At 40.8% G+C, this 24,758-nt stretch overlaps 1 protein-coding gene across 12 annotated transcripts in view; it reads right to left on the bottom strand.

Annotated features, from left to right (window-relative positions):
• KDM4C (lysine demethylase 4C) overlaps positions 1 to 8,511 on the bottom strand; it is a 410,759-nt gene extending 402,248 nt beyond the window's left edge. For 2 of the 12 annotated variants that reach the window (XM_038552339.1, XM_038552338.1), the window contains exon 1: positions 7,949 to 8,508. In XM_038552339.1, the coding sequence (XP_038408267.1) occupies positions 7,949 to 8,334 (386 nt within the window). In that variant the 5' untranslated portion in view covers positions 8,335 to 8,508. Of the gene's footprint in view, positions 1 to 7,055; positions 7,213 to 7,948 lie in introns of those variants that run through there. The other 10 variants (XM_038552332.1, XM_038552335.1, XM_038552333.1 and 7 more) reach the window with 8 other exon arrangements.
• Between the last annotated feature and the right edge of the window lie 16,247 nt (positions 8,512 to 24,758).

The following is a 24,758-nucleotide window of genomic DNA, read 5'->3' as shown; positions in this document are numbered from 1 at the left end:
CTTCAACAGGAGAAAATGTATCTGCAGGAAGAATGTTCTGATGAGAAAGGTGAATACTCTGGAGGGTCAGAGAAGCCCAGCAGATAAAAAATACAGTTTAGGTTACTCCTCAAAACACTACCCATGTCCATCTGCTGAAATCTGCCTGTCACTTAAACAATGTGCTTTCTGGGATCCCTGGGTGGCGCAGCGGTTTGGCGCCTGCCTTTGGCCCAGGGCGCGATCCTGGAGACCCAGGATCGAGTCCCACATCGGGCTCCCGGTGCATGGAGCCTGCTTCTCCCTCTGCCTGTTTCTCTGCCTCTCTCTCTCTCTCTCTCTCTGTGTGTAACTATCATAAATAAATAAAAATTTAAAAAAAATAAAAATAAAAAAAATAAACAATGTGCTTTCCCAAGAAGCAAAATTTCCTAGAAAGAGCCCTGAAGAAGGAACAAGCATGCTTTGTATCCCGGTCCTAGTTCTTCTTATGAGTCTAATTAGAGAGTGACTGAGGACATTAGTCCTCCAATACCTGCATACTCTAGATCAACTGGGAAAGTTCAGATTTCTGACCCTGTCATACTAAATATGAGAACAGAACTATGAAATCTCCTAAAAGTGCTGTCTCCCATGCACACAACCCCCAAAGGTCCTATGGGTCCAGCCAACTGTCCATACTTTGACATTTCTCTCCAATTTCTAAAGTTTCCAATTCCTTCTCTTGAAAATAGTAAATCAATATTTAGTATACCTATCTTATATGGCTATCAAATATATTTTCAAATGCATAATCTACTAAGGTATGAATGAATGCTTAAAGACTAAACAATTTCAAACACAGGTTTGGAAAAATTTACTGACATGTGATGATTATACATTTAAACTATCACTATACGTTTCCTTCAATTTTATTTATTAAATCCTACTATAACTAGACAAATTTAACATAAAAAAGACATCCTTGTATAATCCCTAGTTATCTGAAATCCTATCACTTTAACTCATGCCACACAGCAGGATTTAATAAAGGATATTAGAACTTTCGAAATTGTCATGCTATGGGCAACCATCAGTGAAACACACATTCATTAACAACATGCATAAGTAGGTCATGAAGAGATGGAATTCTATTTTAACAAAAAAGAAGAAAAACCAGGCAGGCTTTAATAATGTAGACAGGAAAGGAAAAAAAAAACTCATAGGCTAAGAGAAAAAATATGCATCACTGTGCAGTGCAAGACTACATATTGTGAAGGCAAAATGTACATCCCACCTGGATGGGGTCCCCAAAACATAGCTACCAGAAACCAGGGTTCTATCCACCACTTAATAAAGATATTATTTTTTCTATTTGCAAATGCCTAAGTTAATGTACAGGATTTTCAACTAAGTCTGATTATAAACGCAACAATGTTCATTCTAAAAAAATTTGAGGAAGGAAAATCAAAATTATCAGTGATCCCACCATCAAATTAGCATTCCAGTGTATTTTTTCTAACATATGTACACTTATAAACACGTTTAAACACAACTGGGCTCATTTGAAATATATAATTTTCTATAATGCTTTCTTTCATTAAACAGGTTTGGAGTAACTCTAACATTTTAAAATATTCATACAACTTAATAAATATCACATCACAGTGTGCAGTTAAAATAGCCCTTATGCAAGATATTTAGGTTATTTCTAATATTTTGTTAGCAAAATAGATAAGAGATCAATACTGCATTGATGGGGACCAAAGAGCACCAAGCCTTTCTTGCAAAGGCTCTGTTAAAGTGAGTAAAAAAGAATCATAGCTCTAGCGATCACTTCTGATGATCCATTGAACATGACATCCTTACCAAGCCAGGCTCCTTAATTCATACCTTCACAAATACTCGTTTGCCTTCATCCCCTTACCATCATTTTCAGAATTTTGATTTGTAACAAACTGAGAAAATAAAAGTGATGACAGGCCAGCCTTGAAGTTCATACCGCACATCTGCAATGAGCTTAGCCAAACAGTAGAAGAGTATTGGCTATTAGTAGCCCAGTGAAACCTAGAGATTAAGACCTAAATAAAGTCCAATATAGATTTTTCTCAATCTGACCTTAAGCAACTCTCCTTTGAAATCAGACCAGAACTTCTAAGTAGAACTAGCTTTCAGAAAGAGTCTTTTCTTTTAATAGGAATGGTGGAAGATAGGGGGATGGTACATAAAAGCTATACACATTTGGACTTCCCATCAGACAAAAACTAGAAAACAGCAATTGTGTTTCAGAAGGGGGACAGGGGCTAATGTAAACGAAGCATTTTCTTTGTATAGCCTTAGAGCTGTGTTATTCAGACCGCAACCTGCAATCCTACCCCATTTGTTGGATTATATCAATATTTATATGTGATATTGAGCAAAATAGAAAATATGGGAGTACAGCACAGGTGGGAAAATATTGTTTCGTGAAATTTTTGTTTCAGTTTTGTGTATGTGTGTGGGGTCAGGTTCGGTAAAATTACTTCCTACTGTGTGCCCTAGTTTTATTTCCTTGATTTTTTTCATATACACATAAGTCATTAATTTGTACAAAAGATGTTTATTGAGGAACTATACTATAGTGTTAAGACAACAGTATCCTGGTATGATACAAGTGAGTAAAAATACTTGGGTCTCTCCCTTTGTAGAATTCTTACAGTTTAGGAACAATCAAATAATCACATAAATATAGAGCAACAGTGTAACTAAACATTCACACTCAAAATGATCTTTTTTCATGAAATGTTGGAAATCACTTATCTATTGTGTTCATTGCTGTATGCCTAAATGATACGGAAGGAAACAATTAGGGAATTAAGGTAGATTATCATGAGGAAAGCTGATTTAGATTGGGGAAGAGGTGGGAATGACAGGTCAGGATTCTCCGAGGAAGTACGTTCAAGCAAAGACTAGAATGATGTACCAAAAAGAAAGTGCGAAGAAAACCTGGCAACAACACTTTGGGAAAGGGCCTGTACAGTTTGAGAAAAAGAAAAGCCAATGGGCAGTTAGGAAAACTAAAACCATCTAAGTAAAGTTTGGGGGTTGCTTCAGATAGGAAGAGACAATGCAGGAATTTTAAGTCTCCTGAGAGCAATGAGAATGATCCAATTTGCATTTTAAAAGATCATGAGTGGTAACGGGCACTGAGAGGGGCACTTGACGGGATGAGCACTGGGTGTTATGCTATATGTTGGGCAAAACGAACTCCAATTAAAAAAATATACAAAAAAAAAATATCATGAGTGGAACAGAAGTAGGAAGGAGGCTGGAGTGGCTATTGAGATGATGCCAAGGAGAGACTAGACTGCTCTAATACATATTTTGGAAACAGAAATGACAAGGTTTGGCAATAGTTTATGATATGAGGGCTGAAAAACCATAGGCTACCTGGGATAACTCGCAAGTTTCCCCAGTTGAGCAGTAAAATGGGATGAGATGCATGAGAAACCCAGAGGAGCAGAGCTGAGAGGAAAGATTCCAGTTCGCTTAGTTACAGTTAACAAGTAGAGATGTCAAATTAATAACTAGAACTGGATGAAGATATACAAAAAGTAAGCATCAAAGAGATTTTGATGACACATGATTCTGCCCCTTAAACTTTACCCTCAACAATACATACTACAAACCCAAGAAAATCTAAAATAAATTTTAAAGATTCTATGGAGCAATAGTTCACAGATAACCACAGTAGCTGAAGCCACTGTGTATCTGAAAATATAGAGCAACAGTGTAACTACACATTCATACTCAAAACAATCCTCTTCCAGGAAATGGTAGAGAATCACTTGTCTATTGTGTTCACTTGCTGTATGCTCCACATCTAACATTGCACATGACACATAGCAGGTGTTAAAATATCTATTGAATATACTCACTACTGGGCAGAACAAACCACCTAGCAAAAATAAGATAAAGAATGCAAACAAGCAACTGTGCAAGGAAAAACTCTGTACTATGATGTTTCATAGCAAGGACACTTCTCAAGGAAAAAGGAAACTGAGTTATTTACACTATCATATGCTCATAGTATCAGAGCTAGATTCTGTTCCTAAGATCAGCTTAATTTCAATACAAGAAATTTCATCCCTAGACAACCAATGGTTAAATATGGGCATCATTCCTTACTATCCCAAGATATGATAAAGAATTAAAATGTAATAAAAGTTTGGTGTTTGAAGCTATAGTAAAAAAAAAATCTCACCTAGGTTATTAAAACAAAACAAAAAGATTAGAAGGAATTTTATTAAAATAAAAATGGCAATTACTGATGATTTTTCTTTATTCCCCTGTTCACAAATGTCATACCAATACATGGGAGAAAATTCACAAAACGCACACAGACATGAAAGAGAAAAATTACCCATAAATCCACCACCCAGAAGTAATTAACCACTTTCAACATTTGCACAGAACTTTTTTTTTTTTTCCACAGAACTTTTTCTGTGCATACATGGGGATAGAGAATAAACAGTGATCCACAGCTAATGGTCTAATTGTTTGAGATGATGAAGGAAATTACAGAATACTGCTATGGTTGGTACAGTATTGAGGGAAGACTAGCTAGAAGTAACTACTGAGCTAAGTAAGCTATCTAAAGGATGAAATGGAACTAACCAGACAAAGAAGCACAGGTCAGAGGGCACAGAAGAATGTGAGCAGGGCACAGGCCCTACCGAGTGAGGAAATGGGGGGAAAAGTTTGGTGGAAGAAGATTGGCTGGGCAAAGCCTCACTGAAAGAGCTGAGAGGACTTGATCCTCAGGGAAAGAAGGATGGGAATGTTCCAAATGCTTAAGGGAGAAAAGTGTTAAGCCCTGCAAGTGCAGACTTCTGTGATCAGCATCTTCTCCCAAAGGGAGTGGAAGGTGGGGAAATGAGAATCTTTAGGGGTGTGCAATACAATATTTTAAGGAAAATAATAAATTATACTATTTACAAAAATATTTTAAATTTATATTTTAGTTTCCACAAAACCTTCTAGATTGGTAGCAAATGAAGAAAAACAGTGACTTTACCTCTTGCACAACTCCCAAGAAATTCATACTAAAGGAGTACTGAATTTATAACAACAACAACAAAAAACCACATATTTTAAAAGACCAAAAGTCTGCATTAGACAGAGTTTAATGATAGTATGCAATACACCTGCTTTATCACATCTCTGATAAATATATAACAAATTAGTATGCAGGAAATGAAGAAAAACTGAGCTAACATAAAGGGATGATCTCAAAGACCTCCAGACAAGGAAAAACACACCACTCTCCACAGGGCAAAGTCCCACACAGAGACTTCTGGCCTCTGGAGAAATGGACTTCGTAGTGGAGCAGAAGAGGTCCTCAAAACTAACTATCCCTCCTTCATCCCCACTCAAAAAAAGGTTTAACCCAGCAATTCCACTATGAGGTACATAACCAAGAGTAAAGAAAACACCCATACACACTAAAACTAGTTAGCCAATGTTCATAGCACATTATTCAAAATAGCCAAAAAGTAGAAACCCAAATGCCCATCAACTAATTGAGTAAACAAAAAGTGATATATCCATATGACAGAATATAAGTCAGCCATAAAAAGGAATAAGTACTGATAGATGGTATATGATGGATGAACCTTGAAAACATTATGCTAAGTGAAAGCATCCAGTCTCCCAAATCCAATTATATGGTTATATTTATATGAAATATCCAGAATAGACAAATCTATTGAGATAGAACGCAGACTAGTCATTGCCTGTGGCTAGAAGCCATGAGAGTTGGAGACTGCTAATGGGAACAGGGTTTCTCTGTAGGTGCTAAAAATGTTCTAAATGGATTCTGGTGAGAGTTGCACAATTTCATGCAGGTACTAAAACCCCTGGATTATACACTTTAAATGGGTGAACTATATGGTATGTGAGTTATATCTTCATAAAGCTGTTATTTAAAAAGAGAGGATATTTCTGGCACCGCCAGGCATTATGGTAAATTGTTAGAAATACAGCAAAGGCAAAAAACCCATAGAACCTGTTCTCAAAGCCCTAAGATTCTAAGGGGGGGGGGGGGTGGAGCGGGAACAATCAAGATGTAATGACAAAACAATGGGAAAAAGAAAGAAAAGGATTCAGACTACTCAAGGTTAGTTAGGCACCTTAGTCCTGGGTGATTCAGAAGGTGTCAAGTAGAGAACTCAAAATACCAGATTTTCATCCTGAATTTGAAATTTAAATCTAAATAACTTTTTAAAAATCATGTGCCTGTTCAGTTTCTTAAAAATCTTCATTCTTGGGGATCCCTGGGTTGCTCAGCGGTTTAGCGCCTGCCTTTGGCCCAGGCCGGGATCCTGGAGTCCCGGGATCGAGTCCCACGTCAGGCTCCCGGTGCATGGAGCCTGCTTCTCCCTCTGCCTGTGTCTCTGCCTCTCTCTCTCTCTCTCTCTGTCTATGATAAATAAACAAATAAATCTTTAAAAAAAAAAAAACTCCATTCTTGTAGAAAGGTTAATGGAATTTTTAAAAGCATTTGTGTACCTACAAGGCTTAAAACATTTATTTTTAACTTTAGAAAAGCAACCAATTAAAACCTGTTCATAAAACGAAACAAGTCTCCAATATAAATTGTACTATTCCAGTTCGTTGAATGCTGTAAAGATTGTGTGCAAACTTTTCATAACGCTTTAAATTGGGAGAAAGAGGGCCTAAAAAACCGGAACAGCCCCCTTATGCATTCCAAAACAAAGCATTGGGGGTTGGGAGGAGACCAGCAAGGCAGAATTTGAGTAATGATCGTAAAGGAGAGCCAAGCGCTTCAAAGCAAAAATGGACCTTTAAGAGTTAAAGCCACTAATTTTCAACCACAACACTTCGAAATTATATTAGTAACTGTTACCATAGGAACAGTGAAGCCGAATTTCCCAAGATTAAAAATAAAAATTACAGCGAATTCAAGTGGGTGAAACAGGGCAAAACTTGGTCCGAACCTAGGTGGAACTGAGCCTACCAGAAACTTTCACCGACGCCAACTTCCAACCTACATTTCCAAAGCAGGTCTTGATAAACCGCCTCGAGGCGTCACTTACCAGGTCCTTAAAAAGTTTGCCCTCTCTTCTCCGGGAGCAGCCGGCATCCAGAACCCCTCCTGGGCATCGCCCACAGCCAAAGCCAGCCTGTGCAGTCGCGGGGAAGCCTGGCTCTGAGCTCGCCCGGCAAGCGTCGGACTCGAGCCCCGCTGGGCTCACTGGCTAAGCAGGGAGGAAACACCCAAGCTCGAACCCCGAGCCCCCGGCCCGCCCGCCGGACTCCCTCCTCCACATCGCCACCTACGCCACGTCCCAGGCGTGCCTGGCATTCCACGCCAAGCCATCCAACTCATTTATTAAGCACCCACCGTCTACACCGCATCGCGGCTTCAGGCTCTGCAGGAAGAAACGGCCCCTGCCGGAAAAACCAAAAGGGCAGTACCGGGGCTGAGGACGGCCTGGGGCGAGGCGCTGCGGCGAGGAGGCCCCCGCCTGCACCCCCAGGGTCCTGACCGTCCCGGAGAAGAGACGGCCCCGGGGGGAGCAGCAGGCCGTGCCTCCCGGGGTCCGCCGCAGACCCGGCATCCCCGGACCACCCGCGCGCTCCTCTGCCCCAGACCTCGGCCCCCGGGAGAACGGCGAGCGCGGGGACCGAACCCCCATAGGGCCGGGGCGGACTGTCACTGGCTCCCGCCTCCCTCCGCCGCGACACGGCCGGCCGCCCTCCCCCGGCGTGACAGCCGCGGCGGCGGGGACCTGGCGGGGACCTGGCGGGGACCTGGCGGGGACCTGGCGGGGACCTGGCGCCTCCCGGCTAGCGTCTCCGCCGGCCCGGCCCCGGCACCCCGGCGGCCCCGGGCAGGCGGGGGCAGTGGCGACAAGACCGCCGGCCCCTCCCCCTCCCCTCCCCCTCCCCCTCCCCCCCGCCGCCCGGACGTCGGAAAAGCGGTTACCTGGCGCGCGGGTGGGGACGGGGACACGACCCAGGGGAGGAAGACGCGGAGGAAGACGGTAGCCTCCGGCCCGGGGAGATTTGGGGAATTTGGAAGACTTGTTCCGCACTGGGTGACAGCTGTTCGCCGCGCACGCGCAGCGGCCCGGACGCCCGATGCCTCCGCCGCTCCTCACCCTCCCGTCGAGGGCTAGGGAGGCAGCGGCGAAGGCGCGCGCACAGCGCCGGCCGGCTCTCCCCGCGCGAGGGCGCGCGCGCCGTCACGTGACCGCCGGGCCCGGCACTTGGCGTCACGTGAACTCCCGCACAGCTTAAGGATGCGCGGCGCCTTCCAGCTTCGGGGTTGGCCTCCCGTGCCTCTGTCAGTCTAGGGTCGCCGCGGTGCATCTTGTCCTCTGGGGACGGACATGCCCACTTTTTCCCAGAGGGGCAGACACTTCAGCAGCAGGAAGGAACAGGTGCACAGAAGCTCGCCCGGAAGTGCCTGCCGGGCTCCGCGGGGCTGGACCTGACGGAGTCCACGCGCCACACGTCGTCCGGGGCCGGCCGCGGGCCTATGGCGGCCTCGGGCGCGCGGACGTCAGCGCAGCGTCGCCGTGGGTGGGGCCTCCGGGTGCCCCGCGGGTCGTGGCGGGGCGGCCGTGACAGCGTCTTCCTGGCCGGGCGGGGCTCCTGCGCCTCCTGACAGCGACGGGAGATCCCGAGAGGGCCGAGGGGTCCGCCTGCCGACCTTTCCACCAGGAGCTTTCAGGCAGGAGACGTGTTCTCCGGCTAGAAGAGCGGAACCATCCCAGATTCCGAGCACCTCGGTGGAGCGCGGCCCGCCCGCCCGGGGATGCGCGGGAGCTGAGGGCACCCAAGGGTGGCAACACCAGGAACCGAGGCTGGGGAAGTGCTCAAAAACGGCAATGGCAGCAGTTTGACCTCAATTGTAGTACCAGGAAGTGCGAGTGTCTCCGGACCCCGGGAACGCACTTCGACTCCTCGCTACTACCAGTTACTTTTGCCCTGGAACTCCGCCTCCCGCGGTGTCAGAAGTAGCCACACAGCCCTTAAGCCCTTGTACTGCCCGAGACAGATGGCTAACACCACATGTTTTGCAGAGCTCAACAATTTTTTTTTTACTTCCTGCAGAGTGCCCAGCTGGGTCCCTCCTAGCGTTTCCCCTAAGGTCCTCTCAGCTAAGCCCAGACAGACCGTGACACCTCGGAGCACACTCGGGCTGTCTACCCTTCTGAGTTTCCTATTAGAATCCTCTGATGTCTACTTTTTAAAAACATCTCAACGGGTCCACTTGCCATACCCTTGAAGTCTTTTATCTCTGGGAAGAGTATATCGAGGTCAGATGAAATGTGGTTAAGTACTAAGGCTAATGGGATTATTGGGCCACCGCATTTTAGTTATTAAATTAGAAACAAGGTTTATGCTCTACTACCGATATACACATCTGCGCTTGCCCAGTATGTACATTCAACTGGGAATTTTCAAATGTGTAAACTATGTGGAATCCCAACCCTCCTTACAAGTCAGTTAGATACACTAGAACAATAAATATATAACCCAACATTTATTTAGAGCTTGACACTTTTCAAGTGCTTCATAAATATTAGCTAAATGTACCCTTAAAATAATTCAATGACTACGTATCGTTTTATTTTTTTAAAGATTTTATTTATTTGATAGAGCAAAAGCAGGGAGAGCAGCAGAGGGAGGGAAAAGCAGGCTCTGGAACAGGGAGCCCCATGCGGCACTCACCTCAGGACCCCAGGATCATGACCTGAGCCTAAGGCAGACATTTAGCTGACTGAGCCACCCAGATCACCCTATATCTTTAATTTTAGATATGAAAACTGAAGTATACTGGTTAAGAAATTTGTCAAATAGCTACTAAAAACCAGGGTCCCCAGGAAGCCATATGCTATATTAGACTGGCAACCTGGTACACCAGAATAAAAAGACTGGAAATCTGAATTCCGGTCCCTTTAACAGTTTACAGATGCATGATGTTACACAAATAACATTTGTTGAACACAGTAAATCAAATCTCAGAGCTTTTTTAACCTGAAAAAGTAGGGTGACATACCAGCCTTGCTGACTTCAAGCATGTTGAACATCAAAGAGAATAATGGAAATGCCAAAACACTTCAAAAGCTGGAAGGCACTGAGAATTTATTAACGACTCTACAGTTTTGGAAATTGAAGTGGAATTCAGATGGATTTGTGGCAGTGTTGAGTCCCTAAAGTATCAAATACCAATATATTGTGAATCACAGTAATGAACATTTTAGCCACATCGTAGATGAATTTACTTAGGTCCAATTAAAAATTCCAGTTGCAATAAGATGGAGTTATATAATGGATACAAAGATTTCCCTTGAAGCATGTATGTTACATGAACTATTTAGATCACTTCAGTGACAGCAGTTGTAAATTTCCTTATGTATAATGAAGTAAATTGATATACTACTAAATCTCTAATTTTGGATGAATTTAAGTCCATTCGACTTTTGCAAATATAAGGAATTAAATATCAGTAATGCTCATTAACATTTATATTTATCCTATCACATATGTATGTTATATATACAGGTATAATACAAACCACAACCAATAATTAGATGTTTAGATGATGATTTAAAGAATCATAGTGAACATGAAAGTACCTAATAAAATTAGAAATTTTGGTGCCTGTTCTCTGTGTCCTGGGCTTTGAAGTTTAGGTCAATTTGTCTCTTACATGGATTATTGTAGTATAATGAATGATTATAATATAATGGATTAATATTACATAATTCTCCTAATGCTATCTCCACCTCCAGTGCTTCTTCACTCAACTCCCCTTCCCCCTCCAATTCATCTTCTATAGTGCAAGCCAAAATTATCCTCCTAATGTAAAAACTGAACCATAATTCTATCCAATTGAAACACTTCATTAATTCCTCATTATTATGAAAGCTTTTCAGACTTAGCTGAGAAGAGTATGGTGACCAAGGGTATACAGATAGACTTTGAAGTGGCTCAAGCTTCCTATGTAAATACGGTATTCAATCAGTTTGGATACCATTATATTTGTGCGTGTTTTAGTAAAAGAAACATACCTAAAATTACTTAAAGTTATTAATTAAATTATTTATTTTCCTATCAAAACATTTGGATAAAATTAAAGGGGAGATATGTCTAGTTGTCCCTGGGGCATGGCCCTAAATTTATACATGTGTGTGTTAGGGAGGGTGGGTGTCAGGGGAACAGGTGAGTAGTTTCTGGTTTTCATATCAAGGAAAACATTGGAAATGATTTATGATACCTGAATCATAACACAATTTAAAAACTATTCATTTTAACAAAACTATAAGTATAAGCTGAAGTTGCAATTTTTGAACAGATGTTAGTTTCAATCAATCCTGATTTTTATTATTATTGCCATTTGTTATTATTTGTACTATGTTTTATGAATAGTGATACAGCTATGTACAGGACAGACCTGGCCTGAGCCAGGCCAGAGCACACAGTCATTGAGCACACAGTCAAGCTACAATGAGAACCAATAATACACAACCAAAAACATGGCTAAAAAGAAAAAGACAAACATTGATGATTATGTGGCAAAAACACCAATAGAAATACAGATACATATGCACTAAGACACATAAAAGAAAATTTGTAGCAGCATTATTTGTGAAGCCTCAAACTGGAAACAACCCAAATAGCCCTCAACAGAATGAAGGTATAAATGTTGGTATATTTATACAATAGAAACTAAACAAGAAAATAAATGAACTACTGCTATCTGAAAGAGAATGGCTACACCTCACAAAAACAGTGTAAAGTGAAAGAAGCTAGACACGAAAGAATACATGCTGTAAGATTCCATTTATATAACATTTTAAAATAGATAAAGGGCAGCTCCAGTGGCTTAGCGGTTTAGCACTGCCTTCTGCCCAGGGTGTGATCCTGGAGACCCGGGATCGAGTTCCACGTCAGGCTCCCTGCATGGAGCCTGTTTCTCTCTCTCTCTCTCTCTCTCTTTCTCCATGTGTCTCAAATAAATAAATAATTTTTTTAAAAAACAGCTTAAAATAGATAAAACTATGGTATTAAAAGTCAAAGTAATGGCTGCATTTGAGGAGGAGAAAGGGGGCAGAGCAGCTGGGAGGGAAGAGGTGAGGAACCTCTGAGATGTTGGTTATGTGCTATTTTTTTTTTTTACCTTGGTGACAGTAATCATGATAATTCATCAAGCTGTATACTTATGATGTGTGCACTTTTATATGTGTGACATTTTTAAAAAGATTTTATTTAAAAAATTAAAGATTTTATGTATTTATTCATGAGAGACACAGAGAGAGGCAGAGACACAGGCAGAGGGAGAAGCAGCCTCCATGTAGGAAGCCGGATGAGGGACTCGATCCTGGGACTCCCGATATATGTGTGACATTTAAAAGACTTTTTAAGGACGCCTGGGTGGCTCAGGGCATGATCCCGAAGTTCTTGGAGGGAGTCCTGCATCAGGCACCCCACAGGGAGCCTGCTTCTCCCTCTGCCTATGTCTCTGCCTCTCTCTGTATCTCTCATGAATAAAATCTTTAAAAATAAAAAATAAAAGGACTTTTTAAACATTTAGTATGTTAATTATTGTGCATTTCTTTTTTAAAATTTTTTTTGTGTATTTCTCATATCAACTTTCTTACACACCTTGTGACAAATGGACCACTTAGGTTGATTTAAATTGATAAATTAAAAGGTAAAACTTCCCCTTTCTTTTCCATAACAATTTTTGTTGTATTAAAAAACAAAACAAATTTTGTTTGTATGTAAAGACAAAAACAAGTGGATGGCAAACTGAGCTCCTTTTTTCCTTTCGGTCCTATTGACTCCTAAGATTTTAAGTAACAGGAGAAAAAAAAAGGAAGAAGAATTTCAGTGGGTAAAGGATTTTATTTTTTTCTTTTTAACTCTTTTTTTATGTAGATATTTTCCTTTTTTTAATCAGAGTTGTCAATAAATCAGAAAGAAATATAGCACTCCATTGCAATAATTTTGTTAACATAAGTAATTTCTTTAACTTTTCCAGATATGTTGCAAACATACTCATATTTCAAACCCTTTTCAGTTGCAGGCTAAGAATATGTTAAAAATTTTTAAATATTATTTTGTAAATATTTTCTTACCTTAGATTGCTGAAATCATTTCAGATAGTAAACAAGGCAGCAGGTCCATTTATGACAGCACATGATAAGGCCATCTGTGTGTTAACCAACTGTGTTAGTCTGTAGACTTACTTACTTAGAGGGTTTAGTGGGGAAATGTATTGGCTTACACTGAAGTCCCATGACAAAATTATCCAGAGTAATAAGTCTATCTTATCACATATCTAACCATTAAACACCGTATAATTTCCAGTGTGTTGAACCAACAGACTCCAGAGTACTAAACCAATCTATGGAGAAAACCTATTAATTACTTCATTCAACTTTTATTGAAATGTGCTAGGAAATAGTATTCTCATATGTATTGTAGAAAGAAAAGGTTTATTTGGTGGAGGAATTATTGTGAATTCATCCCAATCAGAATCAAAACAAATTCTAATGGTTTTTTGATATATGCATATACTTTGTTTCATTTTTTTCGAAGTTTAATTCTTATTTCCCATAAAAAATTGTTTGGGATATTCAGCAAGTTAATCTTATATGAAAGACAGGGTGCTATTGTTTATGTGTTTATATATCTTTTTAAGTACTTACTACCATTTTGGAAAACTGGCATTACTTGCTCAAATTGAACATATGCATACCCTGTGATCTAGTAATTTCTCTCCTAGGTATTATGCCCAACAGAAATGCATGTCTATATACATCAAAATACATACTGAGAGAAGCATTCTTTGTAATTATCAAAAACATGTTACTGAAGATAAAAGGTCAATGTTTATAGCTTTAATAACCATAGAACAAGGCCATTATTTCACGTAGAGGCCAGGTATGTTTATCTTTGGCCTGCAGTGGAGGCCTTCCATGAATAAGGATAGAAGTAAAGTTTTATGCTCCTAAAGTGTTAGGAAAGGTTGTTCAAACTGACCAGGAGGAGATAGAAGTCCTGCTGGTGGTAGTTTGTGATGGGCATACCTGAGAAGGATTGGGATTTGTACAAGAGTCAACCAAGCTAACCATGGTGGTAGATGGGGAGGAATTTTTGTGGATACTGATTAATAATGCATCCGGGTTCCAGTCTAAGCACATCTCTTCTATTAATGGTCATAGAGTACCTGTAATTTCACAAGCTATCCTTCACCACCAAGGAGTACTATACCCTTCCACCCTTAGGCAATGAGCTTAAAAGATCCCTTCACTGAGGGAGACAGGAACTGTTGTATTGCTACTTTTTATAAAGTCCGTAAAGTCTCTGATTACAATAGGAAACAAAGCACTTGATATCTTAGAAATGAAATTAATGTATTAGTTGGAAAGAGACCATAAAATGCCATCTTGGAGTTTCTTTAACAATCCTTGATTTTCAGAGTATTACCAACTTCTTTTTACTTGTTCCTTATTAAATCCTGTCTGGGGCAGCCCTGGTGGCCCAGTGGTTTAGCGCTGCCTTCAGCCTGGGGCGTGACCCTGGAGACCCAGGATCAAGTCCCACATCGGGTCCCTGCATGGAGCCTGCTTCTCCTTCTGCCTGTGTCTCTGCCCCTCTCTCTCTCTCTCTGTCACTCTCTGTGTCTGTCATGAATAAATGGGTAAAATCTTAAAAAAAAAAAAAAAAAAGATTTAAAAAAATAAAAAATTAAATAAATAAATAAATCCTGTCTGGCTTGTTTCATCTCTCCAGCAATTGCTCTTTGTATCACAAACAAGAATCTAATTATCATGGATATTCATGTGCAAAATAAAATGTTGCTGTATATTTTCCCATACTACAATTCACCTCTATTTTGTTGATTTTCCTGATTTTAATATTTCCCTTTCTCTGTACCTGACTACTCCTAATCCTTCTTTTCTGCTTACATTCTGCCAGTACCGTATCATCTGATGAATGAGTTCACTTCTCAGCTTTGTTTTTTTTTTTGTTTTGTTTTGTTTTGTTTTTTACTTCTCAGCTTTGTGATACACTTTCTTGCACTGACTTTAACTAACAAGTATCCTGCTCCACCTTCTTAAGTTCTCTTTCAATCATGCATAATTGACATCTGTAACTCACCTGAAGTTGTAAATGGTTTCTCTCCTTGAACTAGTTAAGGTAGCTTGAGCCTTTGTCATATCCATTCACTGTTGTGATAAAATGCAAAACATGACCACAAAGTCCTCCCATGATCCTATGCAATGTGACATTACTCTTCTTCCCAGCAAGAGGTTGTCTATTTCCCAAAATTTGGGCTGATCTTATGACCTGCTTTGGTCAAAGAATGTGGCATCAAAGAATGTGATGTTATGCGACTTCCAAAGCCAAGTCTTAAGGGACACTGCAGCTTCTACTTTCATCTTATGATGCTGCCCTGACACTATCATATAAGGATGCCAGTTTAGCTTACTAGAGAATAGGAGGTCATGTGTAAAAGAACTAAATCTCACAATGGACAGCCAGTACCATATGCCAGACATGTGAGTGAGGCCCCTATGGCCTTCCAACCCAACCACCTTCCAGTAGAATGCATGCAACACCAGCAGATTAACTGTCAGCCAATCCAGAAAATCATGAAAAAACTATAAATCATCAATGTTTTAAACCATTAAGTTTTGGGGTTAATATACAACAACAAATAACTGATAGAACTGTCTTCTTCACTTTCTCACCTTGGTGATTCCCAGGCTCTCCCTCATCTAATTCAGAAAATAAAATTTTGAAGCTCCTGAGTGGCTCAATCAGTTAGGCATCCAACTCTTGGTTTCAGCTCAAGTCATGAGATCAAGCCCTAAGTTGAGGTACAAGCCTTGCACACAGTCTACTTGAGATTCTCTCCCTCCCCTTCTGCCGCTCCCAGTGTTCATTCTCTCTCTCTCTCTCTCTCTCTTTCTCTCCCCCTCTCTCAAATAAAGAAATAATTTTTTAAAGAAAAAACAGAAAATACAATTTCATTCCTATTACTTTCTCCCTCAGTCTCAGAATCAATCAGCTCAAGACAATCATTCAAAACTTTAGCATCACAACTTTTATAATCAAGAGATTATTTCCTGTGTTTTGGAGACCTATAATAGACTTTCAGGTTTTCCTGAGCTTCCTCTTCCTGTAGTATGACAGAGACCACATTCAGCTTTCTCTTCAATAGTTAATAGCTTCACTAAGAGCTATCTATCTCTAAGAGGTTTACTGAATTCTTACTTCTTTTTCTATAAACTCAAAAAGCTTTCCTACATTTCTTTACATTTTCTTCTTAGTTTATACCATAATAAGTATTTTTGCCCACTGGCTTTATATTATTTTTTAAGTGTTTCCTGATTTTAGCCAGTCCTTCATTGGACAAATGCATTCCTATTTTGTTGGCTGTTCTCTTCAAGTGAATTCTTGGTTTGTGAAGCTTTTGTTGATATTCTGACACCTTTTCAGGATTTTTTTTTTCCTTTCAATTAAGTTTATTCTTCTCAGCAATTAATGTTTAGTCACTTGGTATGTTCTGCCTTTTTTTTTTTTTTTTTTTTTTTTTTTGGAAAGAACAGACCCAAGGGCAAATGTTATAGTGATAAGTGACAAAGACAACATCCCAGAGCACTCCTTATAAATTGCACAGGTCCCTCCTAGATTTCTCCAACCATGCAGATCCTGCTCTGGGTTCCACAGGCCTCTTGACTACACTGTCGAAGAGATGAAGGCCCTGTTCCTAAGCTGTAATTTTTTAAAGCAGTGGTTCTTAAAGTTGAGAGCAAAGCTTCTCAGGAATCAGCAAGATTAAAAAACATTTTTTTCCACTGTCTTTTTTTAATTTATTATTTTTTCTTTTTTTCTTTTTTTTTTTAGTAATCTCTACACTCAATGTGGGGCTTAAATTCAGGACTCTGGGGATTCCTGGGTGGCGCAGTGGTTTAACGCCTGCCTTTGGCCCAGGGCACGATCCTGGAGACCCAGGATCGAATCCCACAGAGGCTCCCAGTGCATGGAGCCTGCTTCTCCCTCTGCCTGTGTCTCTGCCTCTCTCTCTCTCTCTGTGTGACTATCATAAATAAATAAAAATTAAAAATTCAGGACTCTGAGATCAAGAGTCACATGGTCTTCTGACTGAGCCAAACAGATTCACCTAAAAATATTTTCTTAATAAAACTAAGATTTTATTTGCCTTTCCCACATTATTCATTCTTACTCCCTGGGGAACTTTCTAAAGCTACAATTAGGAGTGATTTCACTTCTGTTGTGAAGGCTAATGGAATGTAGGTTTCTGTATTACCGTGTTTAAAATTTTAGTTTTAAAATCTAATATTTAAAATCTAATTGACAGATATACTCAGTTTTCAAGAGTGTGAAGGGTCTCCTGTAACCAAAAACCTTGAATGTCATATGAGAGAATAAACATATATCATAAAAAAGACTAAATTTCCTTTAGCCCTCGACTCTTGGGATACTCCTCCAAACTACTAGTAGGTCCCTCCTTGAGGCGACTTTCCCTCCCTTGGGTGTTTGACATGTGAGGAACTGGCATCGCCAGCGCCCCTGCTCCAGGACACCAATGGGTCCGACGCAGAGCAGCAGCGGGGGCAGGCCCTGCTCCTTCTCCCGGCCTTGAGCCAGAGCGCAGGGCCCTAGGGCTTCACCTTCTCCCTGCTGCTGACCCCAGGCCTCAACGCCCCTCGGGCTTCCCTCCACCTCTCCCACCCCTTCCCTGGAGCATGGCGGCTCCTAGGGTCTGTATGCCTATCCCGCCCTGTGGACACTAGGGATAGCCTTGCGGGGGGGGGGGGGGGGGGGGGGGAGGTGATGAAGTGGGTCTGCTGAGTTTTAGTAAAATAGAAACTGAGAGGTGGCCTTTCTAATTGCAGGTGTTTCAGACTAACTCCAAATATGCGTTCCAAAAACAATCTCAAATTCTGTGCAACTGAGTACTTTGGGGACAAGTAGGATTGCAAGAGACCACTTAGAACCTATCCAAAGTGCTAACAATCATGCTACTGGAGCATTTAAAATTCCCCCTGAAGTGTGTGGTGGGCACTCTTAGGGGATCTCGAATCTCTTAGTGGATCTCTAAAAATATAACTAATGCAGCCACTTTTTTCACCAAAACGAGGGCTTCCGTAGAATTTTCAACGTTTTCTTAAGGTCCTCCTACATTATATTTTTTTCTTTAATTGCTCCCAAATATTAACATGCAGAGAAAAATTCCACTTAAAACACTATTATTATACTGGCATAGGCCTATTTATCAATGGCCTATGAGCTAACCTTTGCTAAGGAAACAAAGCACACACAGACACACAAAGAAACAAAGCACACTTATAGCAGAAGAGACTGACAGACGCTTCACATTTCAATTTCTTCCATTTTCCTGCACCCCTCTTCATGTTTGCCAGATCTTTTGCCAAAAAAATCTCCATTGATCTCTTGCTTGGCAAAAGTTAAGCTTCTCCTGGTCTTTCAAGAAGGTCACATGTGGGGCAGCCCTGGCGGTGGTGCAGCAGTTTAGCTGCTGCCTGCAGCCCGGGTTGTGATCCTGGAGACCTGGGATCGAATCCCATGTCGGGCTCCCTGCATGGAGCCTGCTTCTCCCTCTGCCTGTCTCTCTCTAAATAAATAATTTTTTTAAAAAATCTTAAAAAAATAAAAGAAGATCACATGTGAACTAGATACTGAGTTCTTCTATGTTTGCAAATAAGGTTTTTTTTAAAGATTTTATTTAAGAGAGAGAGAGAGCACAAGTAGGCAGAGCGGCAGGCAGAGGGAGAGGGAGAAGCTGACTCTCTGTTGAGCAGGAAGCCTGACACAGGGCTCAAACCCAGGACCCTGAGATCATGACCTGAAGCTTAAAGCAGATGCTTAACTATCTGAGCCACCCAGGCACCCCCTAACAACTGTCCCTTTTGAGACTGCCCAAGTTGGCCTGCTTCCCCACTCACTCTTCCTAGAGGTGACATAATTTGTCTGGTAAAGCCGTTCATTTAGATCAGACTTGGAGAGGATTTCATGTTAGTGAGCCTCTTAGCTATTAGGTATTCCTCCACAAGTCAAATGAAGAAAGATTAGCCACAGATTCCATATAGAATGCAGAAAATTGGGCAGCCCAGGTGGCTCAGCAGTTTAGCGCTGCCTTCAGCCCAGGGCGTGATCCTGGAGACCCAGGATCGAGTCCCACGTCGGGCTCCCTGCATGGAGCCTGCTTCTCCCTCTGCCTGTGTCTCTGCCTCTCTCTCTCTCTTCCTCTCTGTGTCTCTCACAAATAAATAAATGTTTAAAAAAAAAAAAAAGAATGCAGAAAATTTGGGATACCTGAGTGGCTCAGTGGTTGAGCATCTGCTTTTGGCTCAGGTTGTGATCCCAGGGGGGTCCTAGGATCAAGTCCCGAATTGGGCTCCCCATAGGGAGCCTGCTTCTCCCTCTGCCTGTGTCTCTGCCTCTCCCTCTCGGTCTCTCATGAATGAATAAAATAAAATCTTCAAAAAAAAAAATCTTGTATTTTCTTTCATTCTAGCTTCCTGTTAGTAAAGAGAGCAAACAAACAACAAAATAAAATAACCATAACACTAAAGACACAGACTCTAGGTAATGCTTTTCACCCATTAACTCAGTAAATGGATATATATTAAATTGCCAAGATGCCTGTGATAGTTGTATATAAGGTAGTATGCCTTTGCCTGCACAAAGTACCGCAGTGATGCCATTGAAAAAGCAAGAGCCCCTACTGCTGATGAAACCATTTTTGTCAACCTAATTTCATTAGCTATACTTAAGAGGATTAATTATCTAGCAGCTGTATTGTTTAGTCCTCTTGATCCCTTGTTATTTTCATATTGAGTAATCCTTTGTCAGCACCATTTTTTATTACAAGAATGTCTCTTGATGAAAGCTATATCCACGTTTGATGCTATTTCAGCTTCATTTATCTTTTTTAGATCTGGATATAGCATCCTATTGAAGAATATCACAAGCTCAAACTGAGAGACATTCTATAAAACCACTAGGCTGTATGCTACAAAAATGCTAATGTCGGGATCCCTGGGTAGCACAGTGGTTTGGCGCCTGCCTTTGGCCCAGGGCGCGATCCTGAAGACCTGGGATCGAATCCCACGTCGGGCTCCTGGTGCATGGAGCCTGCTTCTCCCTCTGCCGGTGTCTCTGCCTCTCTCTCTGTGACTATCATAAATAAATAAAAATTGGGGAAAAAATTTAAAAAAAAACAGCTCTGAAAATTTCTTTCTTTCTTTCGTTTTAGAGAGAGATAAAAAATGAGCTTGTGTGAGGGACGGGGTGGTAAAAGGACAGGGAGAGAGAATATTAAGCAGGCTCCATGCCCAGGGCAGAGCAGACACAGGACTCAATCCCACCACCCTGAGATCATGACCTGAGCTGAAATCTTAAGTCAGATGCTTAGGCAACTGAGCCATCAAGAAGGCATCCCTGTTCTAAAAAATTTCTGAAGGAAGTTCAGACATAAGGAAAATAATAGCAAATGGGAACTGGGAACATCAGAAAAAAAGGAAAAATAACATAAGTGTAAATAGAATACATTATTACTTTCTTCTTGATTTTTTAAAAATATGTCTGGTGGAAGCACCTGAGTGGCTCAAGTTAGTTAAGCATCTGCTTTTGGCTCAGTTCATGATCTCAGGGTCCTGGGATTGAGTCCCATGTTGGACTCTCTGCTCAGTGGGGAGCCTACTTCTCCCTTTTCTTCTGCCCTTCTCTGCCACTCAGGCTTGCTCTCTTTCTCTCTCTCTCTCTCTCTCTCTCTCTCTCATAAATAAATAAATAAATAAATAAATAAATAAATAAATAAATAAAATATTTAGAAATAATTATAGGGCAGCCTGGGTGGCTCAGAGGTTTGGTGCCACCTTCAGCCCAAGGTGTGATCCTGGAGACCCAGGATTGAGTCCTATGTCAGGCTCTCTGCATGAAGCTTGCTTCTCCCTTTGCCTGTGTCTCTGCCTCTCTGTCTCTCTCTCTCTGTCTCTCATGAATAAAAAAATTAAAAATCTTTTAAAAAAACTAAAAGTAATTATAAAACATGTTTGGGGTCATCTGGGTGGTTCAAGTGGTTGAGTGTCTGCCTTTGGCTCAGGGCGTGATCCTGGAGTCCCAGGATCCAGTCCCTCATTGGGCTCCCTGCATGGAGCCCTCTTCTCTCTCTGCCTATGTCTCTGCCTATATCTCTGCCTCTCTCCCTGTGTCTCTCATGAATAAATAAAATCTTTAAAAACTAACTAAATAAATAAATAAATACATATTTGGTGGTTGAAAGCAATAATTAAAACATTGTCTTAATGAGTTTTCAATATATGTAGATGTAATACATGAGATAACCATAACATAAAAGAGGAAAGGTAAAAGAATGTAAATGGTGAGTCCATTTGCAATGATAAAATACTGATTCTAAGGAAACTGAAAAATATATACATCATTGTCTCTGGAGCAACCACTCTATAGAACTGTACAAAAAGATATAGCTAAAAATGCAATCAGTAAATTAAAATGGAATACCAAAAACTTCTCATTTTTCAAATGATAGTAGGAAAGGGATGAGAGTTGAATAAAAAACAAAGAAAATAAACAGAAAACAATTAATAAACTGATAAAGAGTTGAAATTTAAATATCAATAATCATATGACTCTAAGTGCTACCAACATATCAACTAAAAGATACAGACTGTCATAATGGATTTAAAAACATGACCCAGGGACATCTGAGTGGCTCAGCGATTGAGTGTCTGCCTTTAGCTCAAGGCATGATCCGGGAGTCCCAGGATGGAGTCCCACATCGGGCTTCCAGCATGGAGCCTGCTCTCCCTCTCCCTGTGTCTTTCTCTGCCTTCTGTGTCTCTTATGAATAAATAAATAAAATCTTTTTTAAAAAATGACTCAACTTGATGGGATGAGCACTGGGTGTTATAGGTTGGCAAATTTTAAAAATGTGGACAGCCCAGGTGGCTCAGCGGTTTAGCACTGCCTTCAGTCCAGGGCCTGATCCTGCAGACCCAGGATAGAGTCCCACATACGGCTCCCTGCATGGAGCCTGCTTGTCCCTCTGCCTGTGTCTCTGCCTCTCTCTCTCTCTCTGTCTCTCATGAATAAATAAATAAAATCTTTTTAAAAAAAATTTTAATGTAATAAATAAGTAAATAAATAAGCATGACCCAACTATACACTGTCTATTGGAAAGTCATTTCAAATATAATGATACAGGTATGTTAAAATTTAAAGGGTGGAAAAAAATGTAAATACTAGTACTAAAGGAAGCTGAAATAGCTATATTCATGTCAAAAGTAGACTTCAGAACAAAGAAAATTACCAAGTGGGTACATTAGTTACCTCTTACTTTGTATCAAATTGCTTCCAAAATTATTGGCTTAAAACAATACACATTTATTAACCCACAATTTCTATTGGTCGGGAATCTCAGTATGGATTAGATAAATTCTGTGCTTTAGGGTCTCTCACAAGGCTGTTACGAAAGGTAACTAGAGCTGTGATCTCACTTGAAGCTTTTTTTTTTAAGATTTTATTTATTTATTCATGAGAGACAGAGAGAGAGAGAGAAAGAGAGAGAGAGAGAGAGAGAGAGAGGCAGAGACAGAGGCAGAGGGACAAGCAGGCTCCATGCCGGGAGTCCGATGCAGGACTCAATCCTGGGACTCCAGGATCATGCCCTGGGCCAAAGGCAGGTATTAAACCATTGAGCCACACAGGGATCCCCTCACTTGAAGACTTAACCAAAGAAGGACCTGCTTCCAAAATCACTCATGATGTTGTTGGCAGGATTCCCTTGTTCCCAGGCCTCAGTTCCTCACTGGCTGTCTGCCAGAGGCCAGACACTCTCAGCTCCTTGCCATATGGGCCTTTCCATAAGGGTGCTCACAAAAATGCATCACAAAACAAAAACAAAAAACCCAGAGAGAAAGTACAAGCAAGAAAAAGTCCCAATATTTTATAAAACTAATCTTGGGGGCAGTCCGGGTGGCTCAGTGGTTTAGCGCCACATTCAGCCCAGGGTGTGATCCTGGAGACCCTGGATCGAGTCTCATGTCAGGCTCCCTGCATGGAACCTGTTTCTCCCTCTGCCTGTGTCTCTGCCTCTCTCTCTCTCTGTGCCTCTCATGAATAAATAAATATAATCTTAAAAAAAAAAAAACAACTAATCTTGGAAGTGATGGCCCATCATTTCTGCCATACTCTGTTCATTAGAAGTGAATCACAGGTCCAGCCAATATTCAAAGGGGAGGGAATTATTTAAGTGTGCCAGCAACAGGAGGTGGGAACCATTAGGAGCCATTTCAGGTGTTGGGCCCCACTGAGGAACATTACATAGTCATAAAAGACTCAATTCAACAAGAAGACATGACAACCCAAAGTGTGGGTATACCTAACAACAGAGCTTCAAAATATATGAAGTAAAAAATGACAAAACTGAAAGGAAAAAATAGAAAAATAAACAGCTATAGTTGGAAATGTCACCATTCCTATCTTATTAACTGATAGAACCAGTAAACAGTTGTTCAGCAAGAATACTGAAGAACTAAACACTATTAAACTGGATTTAATTGATGTTTATAGAATACTCTAGCCATCAACAGCAGAGTACTTTCATGTGTAAGTGAAACATCCATCAAGACATAAGATTTGTGATAAAACAAATTTGTGTGCATGTGTGTGATAAAATAAATCTTAATAAAATTTCCCCCACACCTTCCCTGCTCCTAAATCTTAATAAATGTGAAGGAGTTTGAATCATTCAAAGTATGTTCTCTAACCATAATGGAATTAAACTTGAAATTGGTAACAGAAAACAGAAAATTCTCTAAACACTTATATATTAAACAACATACTTTTTTTAAGATTTTATTTAGTTATTCATAAGAGACACAGAGAGAGAGAGAGAGAGAGAGAGAGACTGGCAGAGGGAAAAGTAGGCTCCATGCAGGGGGCCTGACGCGGGACTTGATCCCAGGTCTCCAAGATCACATCCTGGGCTGAAGGTGGCACTAAAAACCACTAGGCCACCCGGGCTGCCCTAAACAACATAGTTCTAAATAATTCATGCATCAAAGAAGAAATCTCAAGTAAAGATTTTAATTTGAATGAAAATGAAATTTGAGTGAAACTGGAAAGTATTTTAAAATAAATGAAAATGAAAATATATGACAAAATTTGCAGAATGCAGGCAGCCTGGGTGTGTCAGAAGTTTAGTGCTGCTTTTGGCCCAGGGCATGATTCTGGAGACCCGGGATCCAGTCCTACATCAGGCTCCCTGGATGGAGCCTGCTTCTCCCTCTGCCTGTGTCTCTGCCTCTCTCTCTCTCTCTCATGAATAAATAAAATCTTTAAAAAAAAAATTTGCAGAATGCAGTAAGAGCAGGATGTAGGGGTGATTTTATAGCATTCAATGTCGTTATTAGAGAAAAAGAAAGCTTTTATATCAATATTTCAAGTCTTTTTTTTTTCTTAAGATTTTATTTATTCATGAGAGACACAGAAAGAGAGGTAGAGACACAGGCAGAGGGAGGAGAAGCAGGCTCCATGCAAGGAGCCCAATGTAGGACTCGATCCCGAGATCCACCCTGAGCCAAAGGCAGAGGCTCAACCGCTGAGCCACCCAGGCATCCCTCAATATTTCAAGTCTTAAGAAACTTTAGGAAAAAAAAAAAAAAAAAAAAAAAAAACAGAAAAAGGGCAGCCCCGGT

This window comes from Canis lupus, chromosome 11, assembly GCF_011100685.1.
Source record: "Canis lupus familiaris isolate Mischka breed German Shepherd chromosome 11, alternate assembly UU_Cfam_GSD_1.0, whole genome shotgun sequence".
NCBI classification, from domain to species: Eukaryota; Metazoa; Chordata; class Mammalia; order Carnivora; family Canidae; genus Canis; species Canis lupus.
This window is presented reverse-complemented; position numbering and strand designations above follow the sequence as displayed.